The sequence below is a fragment of the Procambarus clarkii genome, chromosome 56, assembly GCF_040958095.1.
Source record: "Procambarus clarkii isolate CNS0578487 chromosome 56, FALCON_Pclarkii_2.0, whole genome shotgun sequence".
Taxonomy (NCBI): Eukaryota; Metazoa; Arthropoda; class Malacostraca; order Decapoda; family Cambaridae; genus Procambarus; species Procambarus clarkii.
Genome location: NC_091205.1, coordinates 25,731,624 through 25,747,431, shown reverse-complemented (window position 1 = coordinate 25,747,431; position 15,808 = coordinate 25,731,624). Strand labels below are relative to the sequence as shown.

Here is a 15,808-nt window from a genome sequence, read left to right as displayed (position 1 = left end):
GCATTGAGATAATTTTATGGTGTTAATTCTGGTAGCATCAGTGTTCTATGTTTTCCTGCCTAACTGTGCAATGATATAGTGGTAAGTAGTAAGATGCTCGCCTGGCATTCTGCGAGGGCTTTGTCCTTGGTTCATATCCTGGCCGGGGAGGATTTACTGGGCGCAAATCCTTAACTGTAGCCTCTGTTTAACTCAACAGTAAAATAGGTACTTGGTTGTAAAAACGATTCTTCGTGGGGGTCGTATTCCAGGGAAACATAAGATTAAGGACTTGCCCGAAACGCTACGCGAACTAGTAGCTGTACAAGAATGTAAGAACTCTTTCATATATAAGTAAAAAAAATAAAAAAATTATCTTAAGGAGGCATATGAATTACTATGCCTTTGGTAGTGGCTGAAAAACTTTTGCTCAGATACTTTGCAAGTTAGGTGGAGCAATGAAAATAGAATGAGCCTATGGTCTTTTCTGTCTTGCTCGAATGGTGTGCTACTTTTCTTTTTCCCTGTAGGGATTTTTTATTTTTTTTCGTCTCTTCACAAGTTTCTTGGCCATTCTTTTTTCTGCTTCCTTCTCCTAGGGGTCAGTGCTTTTTTTTCTTTGTTCCTGGAATGTGTTAATTTTTGCCAAAGCCAATTTTCTTTCTCTGAGGAATTGTTGTGAGTAAGCACAGAAATCACAAGTTTAATACAATGAAATGCTATGTTATGGGTAGCCATCAGTAGCTTCCTGTGCTTGCTTTTTGGTTCCCATCATTCCGGTGGGTATTGGATGAGTTTTCGGGCACGTAGTACAAGAGTTAGGGGTGTGGACTAGCTAGATCCTCATGTGACATGGGCTGCTACCTGGTGGTGGTCGACTGAATTTGTGTAGGTAGTGTTTACCCACTGCCCACTATCAGTTGCCTTTTTTTTTTTCTTTTTTTTTCTTATCAAGGTTATTTATTTGTTTTGCTTCACCTGTATTTTCTTGATTTTCTTTAGATTTTTGGGGTTAATCTCCGATTCCCAACCTTCCCTCGACTTCGATGAGCCAACTCAATTATGATCTTAGTCTCCAGTAAGCCTACACAAGTCTAGAGGTTTGGCTGCATTTGTACATGTCTCTAGTACCAGAGAGTCTTAAGCACCGGGTTGCCTAGACAGGGCCATTTCATTGCATTTAACAGTTTATTTTTTGTCAGAAATAAGGACACAGGGGGGGGGGGATCATAACAAACCCCTGGCATCCAGTCTGTCAAGGTCACTGAAGATGATGGCCCTCGGATAAATACAATTAAATTAGCATATACATTTTAATTATACAGTACAGTATAATTAAATGAGGTATGACAGGTAGGCAGGGCAATATATTACAAGCACTTTGGTCAATAAAAGGGCACCATCCTAAACTCAAAAGCATTAACTACTGCAAAAAAGGAACTTTCTGTAAGTTTATCCCTGCCAATATTTTATGTATATATATATATATTGATTTTTGTTTTGTTTCCCCAGGTGAATTTCTGTATGGATGGTCATGGCATAGAGAGAGTGTCAATTTGTTCAGCAGAGCTATCGAGGCTAGCGGAGCTAACCCCGAGTCCCTGCTGCACGTGGGCCTGATTCACTGGTCCCTCAGTCCTCGCCCTGACACAGTAGCTGTACTCCATTTTGGGACCATTGTACATGCTCTCTCATCATTAGCAGGTGAGACTGGAAATGTTTTTGTGTACGGTTCTGTTTTCCTCCTTTTTCTCGTTTTCTTCATTTAATTGAGTATTAGCAACTTTTTTTTTTATGTCTTAATATGTTGTATTTTGTTAGTTCTTGTATTGGAGGTAGCCAATAGGGAACAAACTAAAATTCTATGTATCTTGTGGTTAACAGCAGATTTGTGCTGATAATTATAATATGTAATATTATATAATATATATAATACATTAATAATATGGTACACATATTATGTGCATCTTGTGTTTTGCCTTCATACATGTACAGTATGTATAAATATATACCCTCCATTCACCCATGTTAATGCACATGTACAGAAAACATTGGTTGTAAGAATTTTTTTTTTCTTTACAGAGGATAAAGTTCTCTGTGATATCACTGAACAGAGTCAGTGGTGGAATGCAGTGAGGGACAAGCTGGTGGCCTCAACACAACCCTATCATGCATTCATAGCTGCATTACTCTGTCGGGGCACTCACGCTCGCATCGAAACTCACTTGCAGCTTAGGGCAGAGAAAAATCTGAAGAAGAATAGAAACACCGAAGATGACGTGCAGAACCAGACTGCTGTCACCTCTTATCCTTCCTTGAATGATTGGGAAGGCTTGTCTATGGAGATGGTGGAGTGGAATTTGGTTCTGTGGCAGCTGGAGTGCCTGACGCCTCTGAGCCAACTACTTTCACTTTTACCTCCTAATGGATCTGAAAGAAGACCAAAACTTGAAGTCTCGGTGAAGGCTCTGCTTGACAAGGGTAAAGGTACGTGTTGTATGGCATTGTCTTAATGAAAATTATATAATATATTAACATTATCACTGTGCTTTATGTCAGTCTGAACATTTAAATAATTTACCGATTCAAAAAGGGTTTTAAATTCATTGAAGTTGGAGAACAAAGGGTTAATAGTAGAATATGTATTTAAAAATATATTGCATTTCCTCGAGCTGTTAAGGTAACATTTGCACTCTAAATGTGTTTAAATTTATATTTTACATGAAGACTTTTATATTAATTTAATATAGGTCTTGCTGGTGTTAATGCTTCATATATCTTGAGATTTTCTCGATGATTTCGGGGCTTTTTAGTGTCCCCGCGGCCTGGTCCTCGACCAGGTCTCCACCCCCAGGAAGCTGCCCGTGACAGCTGCCTAACACCCAGGTACCTATTTTACTGCTAGGTAACAGGGGCATAGGGTGAAAGAAACTTTGCCCATTGTTTCTCGCCGGTGCCTGGGATCGAACCCAGGACCACAGGATCACAAGTCCAGCGTGCTGTCCGCTCGGCCGACCGGCTCTCCTCAGATCAGATTCCTCTTTAAGAGACAGATTATTAGTTATTGTACTGTACATATTTATCACATAAAATGAATATAACCTTGTATTTTCAGGATATGTTGCAGAGCTGGTTGCTAATTGGTTTATTGGGTCTGGTTTGCCCTTATCTGCCATTGAGAAGGTCCTCAAACAACAAGATGAGCATAGAAAAATCAAGGAAATGGAGGCTATTGAGATAGACAATGACACTGAAGTTTTGACTGAAGATAAATTGAAATCTCCCGTAGATTCTAAAAAAATTGTAGAAGAACTTGGTGCAGAAAATTCTGGATATGAGGAAGTTGAAAGTAAGTAGAGTACAGTATTGTGAAAGTCTTTGGTTGGATTCCATGCCGCTTAGAGATTTTATAGCTCACCCCAAATTTTGTGTTGCTTGCTAGCTAAGGATATACATGTGTAATATTTTATGAGTCCTGCACCAGGGTTGGGTTTCCTAGAGTCCTGAATCAAGGAATGTTAATACTTTGAACCATCACAAGACATCTGCAAGGTTTAGGCTTCCTAAGGCCTCCCCTCCCCTCACCAGGGTTCAGTTTTCCTGAGACTTTCATTAGGGTTAGGTCCCCCCAAGGTTAGGTTTCCCTGCCCACTGGTAGATGACAACAGTTTAAGAAGAGGGCATGCATGGATTTTTGTATATGACAACTTATATAGTGCGCCTACCAAGTCTTACTAATCTGAGGGTTGATGCTGTGAAGGATTGGCTGGAGTGCATAGGTAATGGTTCTACGTGATGCTATACCTGTATAGCGTATAAATTATGTCGAATTTATATAATGAAATTTTTAACCTTTTCCTATAATGCTTTTCTCTTCTTTCCAGGCTTATGCCTCCCTGCCCCATGAAAGTGAGAAATGGAATAATGATTACTGTAAATTTTATGGTATTTTCAGAATTGTTGAAGAGAGTTGGTGATAAGTTTCCACACTCTGTGGCAGGAGATTCCATATTTACAAACATGGCATGGGAATTTGCAGCAGCCTGGCACAAGACTCCAGATGATACCAGTATGCTCTCTAAAGCTTTGACACACTCGGCAAGAATAAAGAATTCTCACATTAGACATGGTATGCTACTTGGTATCTTCTAATTGCTCTGGTGGTACTGTAATGATTTCAAGTAGTTTATAAATTTATTTGTAATTTTTGTTTTGGCTAAAGTTCTTCAAAGATCATGTATCATGTAATATTCTTTGCAGTGACTTCAAGCATTTCGAACTTTTGCTGTTTTCCATCTAAACAAAATTTCTCATTTTTATTTGTGCACGTCCTTGAGGTCCTCAAGGATTTGATCCCATCGTACAGCTTCAGTATTTTCCAACAGTTTCTTTTAAGTTCACATTCAGATAGGGGGTTTAATTTAATACTAAGAGTAATATACTTTTTGTAGAATCATTTAAAAAATATTTCCATATTATTCTAGGAGTGTCTTTAATGATTTGGGAGATATGGGTGAGCCAGTGTGTTCAAGCTGCATCTAGTCTAATGGAGAAGGTGGGGCGTCTACCCAAGGACAGACTCTGCCGACGTGACTTGGGACTTGGGGACCACAGCTTGGCACCAATGTTCCAAATTGCCTTGGGAATACTTGAACAAATCATGGAAGTAAGTTGTCTTTCTGCATGTGTATGTAATAAACTTTGTACAATCTCAACCAGTAGGAGAGAATGGGATGCACCAAACCTTACAGGAAAGAATTTGATTATAAATGATGTTGATTTTTGGGAAAGACAGAGCTTGTGAAAATCCCCATATTTGCTACTGTGGGATAACATGTAAGATCAGTGAAATGAATCACATTTAGATTCATAATTTTCCTTGGTAATTGAAGTAGGACAATACATCTCTGTTCACAGACTTCCACTCACTGGAGCTATTCACTCTTGTATAATTAACAAAAACATGCATGTTTGAAGTTTGTAAACTTAGAAATATATACTTCTCCTTGTAGGCAAACGTAGTATGCGAGGTGGAAAAGCCACTGGTATTGTCAGCTGACAGGTTTTGGAGTGGGCAAGAGGGTTCACCAGCATTGGTGGAGCTGACAATAATGCAGAAGATGACGTGTTATGATCTAGTGTACCACCATTACCAGTTGGTGTCTGTTCTTTATCTCATATCTCAGCATAACCTGAAAAGTGTAAGGCCTCTCTCCTGTTTCGATGGCATGGTAAGTTTTAATACTGTGAGTCAAATAGGTGGCTTCAGTGCACGGATTTGACATTATCATTATTCTTAGATTTACTACATTTAAGCTTTGAATAACATCTGAATTTAAATTAACACTATAAATTTTGATGGTTTTTAGATTTTTACAAAATTTGGCAAGAATAACAAATTTTAATTATTTATTATATACAGTCATAATACATTATCAAATTAAACTTATTTTTAACAATGTATATGCACAAAATAATTTAGTTTAATTCTCATACACTAGTGATCTATAAGAACACTACCAGTAACATTGCATGGTGAAATCTTTCTATTGACTGGCAAGTGAGTAGATGATAGTTTTTTTTTTTTCCCAAATGACATAGTTGCAAGTGTATCAATATGCAAGTGATACTCAAGAATTTGAGTTGAAACTGTTACTAGAAATGACCTTCATCATATGAGGTCCAATAAGCTAAGTGCAGTCAGATTCATGTATCATATTTCAGTGAATTGCCAAACAATTTAAGATATATTACACATTTTGGACAAGACACCGATTTACTTGATTGGAATTTTCACGAGACCATCCTTCTTTTATCAGATTAGAATCCCATTCATTACGACCAGATTGGTTTTTCTTTTTTACCACGAGAGAGATTTTGCTGTGTTAATATGACCAGATTCCTTTTACCTTGTTAACCACTAGGTTCTTGAAGATAATTACAGACTGTTGGTGCTAGATATTGATAAAATGACAACTATATCCAAATGCTTTATGTTGAGCAATTCATGAGAAAAGTAATCTTACCGTCTTTATATGTGCCAAGTCCAGATTCACACAATAACTGAAGGATGGAGAAAAGTGGAAAGTGTTGCCGGGTTTGGTGAAGATATTCATGCAATGGCATGTCATGTCATATACATAGCTATTATCCCATTGTGTGCTTCTTGAAAGATTTACTGGACTATATATAGTATTGAACAAATCCACAGGAGCCCTGATGAGGGTTTGAACCTGTGCACTGGATGTTCTGAGGCGCAAGGATTTGTTTATTGCTATATCAAGTTAACGTTATTTCATTGTGTATATATAGTATTCATAAATCAAAGACTAGTAATTCACCACTTCACATGTTAAAGCTTCTTTTCACTATAAAGCACGTTACTACTTTCACAGGGTCGTAGTGTGTTATTTAATTCCTTGACAACTAGTTGGACTGTTGGAGGTTACACTGATCCCACTGTGGACAAGGCACGTTTGGCTCTCCTGTGTCGAGTGATTACGGCTGCTGTGTCTTCTCTCCCAGACACTGCAGGTTCTGGCCAGGTAGGGATTTTCTGCAAAATGGATTATTAACAAATCAAGAGAAACCCAGTAGTGAGGTATAAACTCCGAATAACTTGTATAGCAACAGTAGTGACCTTTATTTATTTGTTCTCAGGCCATTTCACCAAGCATCAGTCAAGCAGTAGATCTGGGAAGGGCATGGGGAATCTCCCTTGATATCTTACATCGTCACCATGTCTGTGAGCTGTATACGTCGGGCTTTGATAGCATGGCTGAGGAAGTACGTATTATTTATTGTCTTGAGGTTACTTTGTAAGAAATCATGAGTATAATGTCAATTATTTGCCGCTGAACATGAAAATAATTGTAATTATTATTTTTAGGTGTTGCCAATGGTAACTGATGGGTCATTGTTAGGCTCCCAGTTGGTGTTGCTTGCAGGACAACGGCTGCACTATCACCTTGTCAACACCCCTCGTACTGCGCACCACCTGGCATTGACGTCGCCTACAATAACTGAATGGGTCAAATCTTGTGTAAGTTATACTTATTCCATAATAATTGTAAGGCAGCTAGTTTGTATAATGTACACAAGTCCCTGGTGATCACTCATCCCTGCTTTTTTACGTGCTTGTGTTTGTATTGGAAGGAAAAGTTAAGCACATTTGAATTTCTAATTGAAATTAAACATGTGAAGAAATGAACAGGAGGTACAAAAAAAGTACATCTTTGTGTAGAAGTAGTTCACAGTTCATAGAGTTCGTAGTTCGTAGAGTTCGTGGTTCGTAGAGGATATGATCACACCACATTTCATGTGGTGTGATCATACACTTTGATAACAAAATCACGTGGCCCTCGTTGGTGCAGTTTTATATTTTCCTTTATTCAACGAATGGTCTGCATTCATCCTTCGTGTAATTCCCAAAATTATTTTAAACTGCTAATTGGTAAGAATGTTTTGTACTTATCTAACAGGATATTGCAAGTCTCCGGTGTCCAAGCGTGCCGCTGGAACAAACGCTGACCCTTCTGACACGTGCTCTCAACCTTCTCCCTGAATCTACACAAGAATACAAGATGGCTACTGCACTATATGGAACCTTAACAGCGTTTATTCAAGATGCTTCCACGTAGTCTTCAGATTATTTGCATATCCTTAAATAAGTAAGGATCATTACATATTTTTAATTATAAAAAGGTCCTGTAAGTTTTCCATTACTGACTAAACTGTGCAGAGAAGGAAAATTCTTGTAGAAATTTGCTTAAAGTTGCAATATCAATTTGATGCAACTTTTACAGAGTTCACTGTGGTTTCATTTAGTTTTGTAATGTTGTGCAGCAGAATGTATTAGCTCTGTTTCTTGTTGAAAATTGGTAGATAGCTTACTTACCTTTTCTCACCCTCTTTGCAGGAAACTGTGATATTATGGAGTGAGCAAGTCAGCAAGGGAGAGCAGTTTAGTGAGCACATTGCCAGGATGCCAAGGAAGCCAAGAAAATTAAGTTGAAGGGTAATATTATATAAAAATTCCATTTTTAATTATGCAGTAGAATTACCATTAATGAAGGATATTGCTGTAATGTGTTTATTCTTAGTAGAATAGGATTTTTATTTTCTTTGCAAATTTCTTGCTTTTTGCTGCCTTAGGGATAGATTCTTTTTATAAATATTACGATAATTATGATTGTGAATCTTTAATGAAGACGTGCCAGTAATATTTTAATACCAAATTCTTTAAAAAATTCAATGGCAGATATGCATTTTGAGTGAAATAAATCTGATAAGCAAGCTCTATGAAATTTGATGCATAATTCTATGGCATCTGATGCTCATCTTTAAGGAATCTGATGCATAACTCCATAGCAAATACTTTATTCATTGCTAGCAGCACCATTAATAAGATTTATTGAATTGCAGAAACCAGGAATTAACAAGTCATGCCATGGCCTTTTGTGAAGGGTTGATAGACTTTAAGCGTTGATAGACTTTAGACTTTAAGAATGGAGAGCGTGCAGAGATCCTTTACTGCTAGAATCCACTCAGTAAAACATCTAACCTATTGGGACCGACTAAAGAGCCTAAAACTGTACTCCCTTGAGCGCAGGCGGGAGAGGTACATAATAATTTACACGTGGAAAATATTAGAGGGGCTGGTCCCAAACCTGCACACAGAAATAACATCACATGAGACCAGAAGACATGGCAGGATGTGCATAATACCCCCGTTGAAAAACAGAGGTGCAACTGGTACTCTGAGAGAGAACTCTATCAACATCAGAGGTTCGAGACTGTTCAACACGCTTCCACTACACATAAGGGGCATAACTGGCCGACCCCTCAGTGTTCAAGAGAGAACTGGATAAGCACCTCCAAAGGATACCTGATCAACCAGGCTGTGACTCATACGTCAGGCTACGAGCAGCCGCGTCCAACAGCCTGGTTGATCAGTCCGGCAACCAGGAGGCCTGGTCGACGACCGGGCCGCGGGGACGCTAAGCCCCGGAAGCACCTCAAGGTAACCTCAAGGTAATCATAGTCCAATTAATCTGGACTATAATCGGTCCATCAGCATTTCAGTTCGCTGGGGTTCACAAAATATATTTATAATTTTTCTTTTTAAAAATCATGTTAACCCCTGGGCAGCGCTTGGGGTTATAACCTGCAACACTGCCAGGAGCAAGAAAAATTTTCAGAATTTTTTTCTTTTAAGATTGTTAAAATGTGTTCCCTGATCACTGGAAAAATAATAAAAAAAATCGTAGGTGACATATTTTGGCCGCAATAGGGTGAGGAAGTCTGTCAAAATTGAGACGTTGACAGATAACGTGTCTCGCAGTGATCTTCTCCACCCACGCTGACAGGCGGGAGTTGCCACAAAGATATTATTACGTAATTATTTCAATGTTCTGATTGATTTTTTTCAAATTTTTTTCCCCCACTAATATTATTCAATAATGTGTAGTGTGATTTATTTATATAATAAAATATGTAAACCATCGCTATACTCAGAAGTATGGTGTGCACATTAGCGATTCAATTATGTTCATAAAGCGATAAACAAAGTTTTGCTGTTCTTTACACTATATACACACACATTATATATAAGTACAGTATCTACATGTTTTATTCACCATAGAGAACCACTAAGTAGGTATGATGACTTGAAACAACAAGAGTGGGCTTTCACACCCAGCCAGCAAATGCTACCTCCCTCCCTCCTTCAACACCTCACTCGCCAACATTGCTCCTCCCACCATACTGTTTTTCTGTTACTACACTGTATACACATGTTATATTTAAGTATCTACATTAGTGTTCACCATAGCAAACCACTAAGCTGATATTGCGAGTCCGAACAACAAGAGTAGCCGCCACACATCAGCTGACACCACCTCCCTCCTCAACAAGATTCCTCCTCCCACCATACTAAGCACATCGCTAATTATCACAATCCTGCTATTATCAGCATCCTTGTCACTAAATCTTGTAAATGAATAATTTTCCACAAGTCTATTTTGTAAAGAAACATGAGAAGTCGTTACAGGATTTTTAGATGAACCAAACAATGGCAGTGTGCTGTGACTAGCACTGTGAACATCTTGAACAGCATTGTGTTCACTGATATCTGAACATTGTACACAGTCTTTATCACAGTCAGGCTCTTCCTGTAATACTATAATAATTACTTTTATGTTCCAAATACCCAAAAATCCAAAAAACACTGAGATTCTATGCAAAGAATTCAGGCTCGGTTGTCACTATGCGGGAGGCGCTGGTAAACTGAGGCGCGATCGCCGTGCCACCACACGCTAGGTCGGCCATATGCGTATCAACAAACTACGTTCCTTTACTACATTATGCAAAGTTAGGAACCCGATTTGGATTTTACGAAGAAATTGGGCTCACAACCCGAAAAGTTGGCAAAGATGGGCATTCGTAAGCCGAGGTGTCACTGTATTACGCTCTTGAGCCATGCAAGAAGTTTAGGTAATGTTAACAAATCTGTTCCTACTTCAGCATTTTCCTAATCCCTTTACTTTGTTAAATTAATTAATGTGAAAGTCAAATTGAGTTACTTTCTCAATCAAAAGCTACATAGTCTTCCCTGCTTGGTGCCGCCTTTTGCTGATTACTTGCATAATAATTTGTCGTTTGTAAATTAAGCCCACATACTGGTTCAGAGGTCATGTCATTGATAATGATAATTCATACTGGTTGCTTGAATATTCCAGAAATATAACACATTATGGCTTGCGGCATATCCTTCATTACCTTTTAAATGTTATTATGTCACACTGTAAAAGAACACAGGTTTAGTAATTATGTACTGTACAGTATATATAATCCTTAGTGTAGCTGAGAGGTTACAAGGATTTTATATTTGAAAGATGAACTTTAAAAACTTACAATACAGAAAATGCAAGCTAAAAAAAAAAAAATAATTATAAGGTAGTTTGCACACTCCTCATTACTTTGTAAATTTATTGAGAAAACAGCTGTAGCTGAAACTGTCTTGAAAGGAATGAGTTTTGGAAGACCAAGTTGTAAATAATCCAGTTATACTTATGATTGGTGCTGAACATATTTTTTAATACCTGCTTATTATACATAGACATATATACTGTACATATTTGACACTAAAGATCTCAGAGAAATAGGATGGTACTGTACTCCAATTTTTGTCACAGTTGCCGTTAATTTCATGCACCTGAACAATTCTGTGACAACACTTGGAGTTTATTTGATAATGTTTCTGTGGTTTTGGGCATAAATATTTGCTGAACACTGTGATAACATATATATATGTTACGAAAAATGTTGTTGTTATGCAGTATTAGATATATACAGTATATGCACTTGTAATATTTTAGTCACTTGATCTTTGTTGTGTAAAATGTGGTCAGGGTTGGTAACCCCCCATAGTTATATTGTGTAATGCCAGCTTTAATTACAGTACTGTAAAACTTACAAAAGATGGTTTTATTCAGAGAACTTGATAAATAATATAATACCTGTTTTCATATTTAGTATATTTTTCAGCACAGGTGCTTGTTTGTGCATCTGTATCCCCATTTTAATCAGTGATGCTTTTCTGGTCTGTTTCAGCGCGATGTGGTTGTCAATATCTCATGCTTTTTCTTTTTTTCAGTCATAAATGTGTTAAGCTATTTTTGGACATGAAAAGTAATACTTATATTGACATGTAACATTGGCCAGAGGAGTTTAGTAACTTCTTCAGTCGGTTATATATTAAAAATTTTGGTTTCGAGGGAAATTGGAATCTTTAAAACAAGCCAAAACTAATAGACAATAAGGAGAGTCCATGTTATTGTCTAATGTTACAATTTTGTGATAAAGTTTAAGGATTAATTTTTTAAGCCTGGAACTTCGATAACAATAGCCTATATACTGTAGATTCAGTCCATAACAGTTGCTGAAAGTGTACAAAAATACTACTGTATTTTCCCAATAATGGTAGACAGATGGAATATATTAAATGAGAGGGCTGTGGATGACAAAACTACCAGGAGCTTCAAAATGTCATACGACAAGTATTATAGGGATGGAAATGCAAAACATTGACTGTTGCAGTACAGTTTTTAGGGGCAACCAGGAAAGAATTTGACAGCCTAACAAAACCAAAGCTTAGGTCTAGTACAGTAGTATAGGATCTGTAGTACAGGTGGGCTATGTCTAACTCGAGATCGAGGATCCCAGGTTCGATCCTCAGGTATGACAGAAGTAGTTAGGCACGTTTTCTTTCACACGATACCCCTGTTCACCTAGCAAGACTACTACTTTAGGACAGATTAGATTTATGGTCATTTGTTTTTGGGTTCTGCAGTGCATATTTTGAACATTTCAAACAGTAGCATAGGTTCTAACATGTTTGGAGGATGAATTGGCTACATTTAGGGTAGTGCAGTTGGATTCGTTTTCTGTTTACATTCAGGAATCCCAGGTTTGAATCCTGTGTAGAACAGAAATGTTTGGGCACATTTCCTTTTTTTTATCTAGCAGTAAATAGGTGCCTAGGAGTAAATCCACTGTTGTGGGGAGAAGGGACCTCAACATCAGCCTAATGTATACAGTATACTGGCTGCCTTACCCCAACAAAATGAACTATAAATTAAATCTAGTTATTACACACAATAGTTTAAGAATAGTAAACCCCAATTATCATGCAACATCCCCTAAAACTACACTCTAAGCAGCCTAAAAGCACTAGTGTGAATAGTTACAATCTGATACTTATACATACACTGTACTGTACTGTATGTGGGGAAATGCAAAAACATCTACCAAACAGTGAGGCAGTAATTGCCAGGATCAGCTTGGGATGTTACCTGTGGCTACAGCCTACAAGGGATGATCTCTTCCAGAGCACTCCATGTGTAAATTCTGTGAGCATGAACTGCATCATGAACTTGCATCTTGCAAACTCTGAAAATACAAAACAAAATGATTAAATCTGGACATATTTTCTGGTTATCTCCAGTTAATTCTTCCCAGTACCCGATACAAGCCCAAGTACAAGCTTCTTCTCCAAGACAGTGAGATTTAAAATTTAAGGAAGGAAGGTGAAGAACCCCAGTGGAAACAATATTAATTCAACACAGAAGCACTGTTGCAACCTGTCCTCAGGGATACCATAGTACTCACATAATGGGATACCATTGTCACATAATGCTCATTGTTCCTGTGTTGCTAATGTTCATAGTTTCCCCTGTGGTAGATTTACAGTTATTAACTATCACCAGGCACCAACCCTTCCTCACGTACCATAGCACGTCCCAGCGTCGTAGACTGCAGAATAATCTGCTCAAATTTGAATGATAATTGTAATTAAATATTCCCCCTTCTTGTGTACTTGCCTATTTGTGCTTATGGGGCTTGAGCTTTGGCTCTCTGGTCCTGCCTCTCAACTCAATCAACTGGTGTACCGAGTCCTGAGCCTATTGGGCTCTATTATATCTACAGCACATTTGAAACTGTATATGGAGTCTACCTTCATCACATCACTGCTTAATGCATTCCATATGTTAACTACTCTGACACTGAAAAAGTTCTTTCTAATGTGATGATAATCTGAAGTAGAGTAGTGGCTATTCTGGCTGGTGTTGTGCAAATGCTGCGCGTACTAGTGACTTTACAAGAATGTAATTACTATGCTATGTATCCTCACAATCCCAATGTACCTTCTTGTATATATATAAATAAATAAATAAGGTAATGATCATGTCTCCATCTAACTCTTCTGTCTTCCAGTGTCGGGAGATTCAGTTCCAGCAATCTTTCCTCGTAGCTCATACCTCTCAGCTCATGGACTAACCTGGTGGCATGCCTCTGAACCTTTTCTAACATTGTTTTGTGTTTTGACTAGATCCCCTCGGGGCAAAATTTAAAAAAATTTAGATGTGGACTCCAGGCTGGAGCTACATACTCCAGGATTGGTCTGACATATGAGGTATACAAGATTCTGAATGATTGCCGGGTCCAAGTTTAGTTTTGAGTAATCTTGGTAGTTCTCAGTAAATTATAATTCTTTTTTAAGAATTATTATCTGTAAATATTTAAATTGACGACAAATTATAATATATACAACAGGTTATGCTGTATGAAAATTGAAGAAAATGGATTGTACATTATGTATTATAGAAAACGTATATGGTAAGGTACACTACACTACCGCCCACAGGATGAGTGTGGAGACCAATACCGTTCACGGGATGAGTATGGGGTCCACAACCCCCCACGGGATGGGAATAGAGATCATAGCATCCACAGGATGAGTATTGGGGTCCAATACTACTAGCACATGTACTCTGTACAACCACGTGCACCCTGTGCTGTGCTAGGGTCCCGATAGTACTCATCTAGTTGTGCTTGCGGGGGTTGAGCTTTGTCTTAGTACAGTCAGGTTCATTCTCGAAGCACAATCGAGAACCCCGGGCAGGACAGAAATGGTTGGGCAGATTACCTTTCGCCTAATGCCTCTGTTCACCTAGCAGCGAGTAGGTACTCAGGAGTTAGCTTGCTGTGGGACTCCATCCTGGGCGGGCTCAGTAATTCGGCCTTGGTGGGGGGAGGGGGGACCTCGATATAAGCCTAACGAGTATGAAATCACTCTGGCTTCCTGTCCCCTGACACAATGAATTATATGTACCCCCTGTATCACCACATGTACTCTGTACCCCCACATGTACTCTGCACCGGCACGTACATGTACTCTGCACCGGCACATACATGTACTCTGCACCCCCGCCCTCAAAAGAGCCGATGGATATTGGATAATATATGTTAAATACAAATATTAATTAATAATTACCAATGCAATCAATTATACAGTTGGTGCATCCTGGGAATAATCAGTAATCCGACCTTGTGGAATACAGAGGACAGCATGGAGACCTTGTGGGACTGAGCACAGAGTGCTTCAAATTTAGCTAAATCATTTGCTCGTAAGAAGGAAATTGATTACCATCCCTGATTGCCTTAATTGAGCAGTCAGAGGGCAGCAATATTTCGAGAAAATAAAGGAAATCTAATTGACTTGAGGCCAAGTTAGATGTTGATAATAATAATTATTATTATTAAAATTATTAATTAAAATATATTGTTCGCCTATGCTATTCATAGCTACCCCAAATGGCTCCTTAATTTAGTATTTTGATTGATTTTAAGGCTTAATAATTAATATTGTAGTGAAGTCGTCAGCGATGATGGTAGCTGTTGACTGATAAATACTCTCTTTACTAAAATAGTTTACTCTTTACTGAAAAAAGGTGTCTCCATTCAGTGTCAACTAATGTTTCAACCCATGATTTAAACCACTATTCTACAGTGCATCCTGTTAAAGGTTACCACTTAGGATAAACCTTGGTGCTTAAAAGGCACTCTATAAATTATTACATTTAATAATGATGCTGTCGCTAAACATTATATACAATAGTGTAGGCTTTAAAAATCTTAGAGAATGACGTGTAGAAACAGCTACGATGTGACGTTGGAATGTCTATAGGGTACACTACAGCAAACAAGATAGATGGATTGACGGATTTATTTATTTATACAAGAAGATACATTGGGTTTATGAGAGTACATAGCATTGATGTATATTCATTCTTGAAGAGCCACTAACAAGCATAGCGTTTAGGACAGGACCTTACAGGTTCCACAATAAGTCACACGATGTTAATGAGGTCTACTACCACCCAAAAGGATAGGTATGGGGTTCGCTACCAACTGTTAGATGGGTATGGGGCTTACTACCACCCACTGGATTTGTATGGGGTCCACTACCACCCACAGGATGGGTATA

At 38.2% G+C, this 15,808-nt stretch overlaps 1 protein-coding gene across 5 annotated transcripts in view; it reads left to right on the top strand.

Moving 5' to 3' along the window:
- The window catches only part of Rab3-GAP (Rab3 GTPase activating protein), a 114,166-nt gene extending 102,707 nt beyond the window's left edge, over window positions 1-11,459 (top strand). For 3 of the 5 annotated variants that reach the window (XM_069305948.1, XM_069305946.1, XM_069305947.1), the window contains 11 exons: window positions 1,492-1,683; window positions 2,062-2,466; window positions 3,095-3,328; window positions 3,935-4,108; window positions 4,464-4,645; window positions 4,992-5,210; window positions 6,375-6,524; window positions 6,640-6,765; window positions 6,869-7,021; window positions 7,461-7,649; window positions 7,898-11,459. In XM_069305948.1, the coding sequence (XP_069162049.1) occupies window positions 1,492-1,683; window positions 2,062-2,466; window positions 3,095-3,328; window positions 3,935-4,108; window positions 4,464-4,645; window positions 4,992-5,210; window positions 6,375-6,524; window positions 6,640-6,765; window positions 6,869-7,021; window positions 7,461-7,619 (1,994 nt within the window). In that variant the 3' untranslated portion in view covers window positions 7,620-7,649; window positions 7,898-11,459. The remainder of the gene's footprint in view (window positions 1-1,491; window positions 1,684-2,061; window positions 2,467-3,094; window positions 3,329-3,934; window positions 4,109-4,463; window positions 4,646-4,991; window positions 5,211-6,374; window positions 6,525-6,639; window positions 6,766-6,868; window positions 7,022-7,460; window positions 7,650-7,897) is intronic. The other 2 variants (XR_011223076.1, XR_011223075.1) reach the window with 2 other exon arrangements.
- The last annotated feature ends 4,349 nt before the right edge of the window (window positions 11,460-15,808 follow it).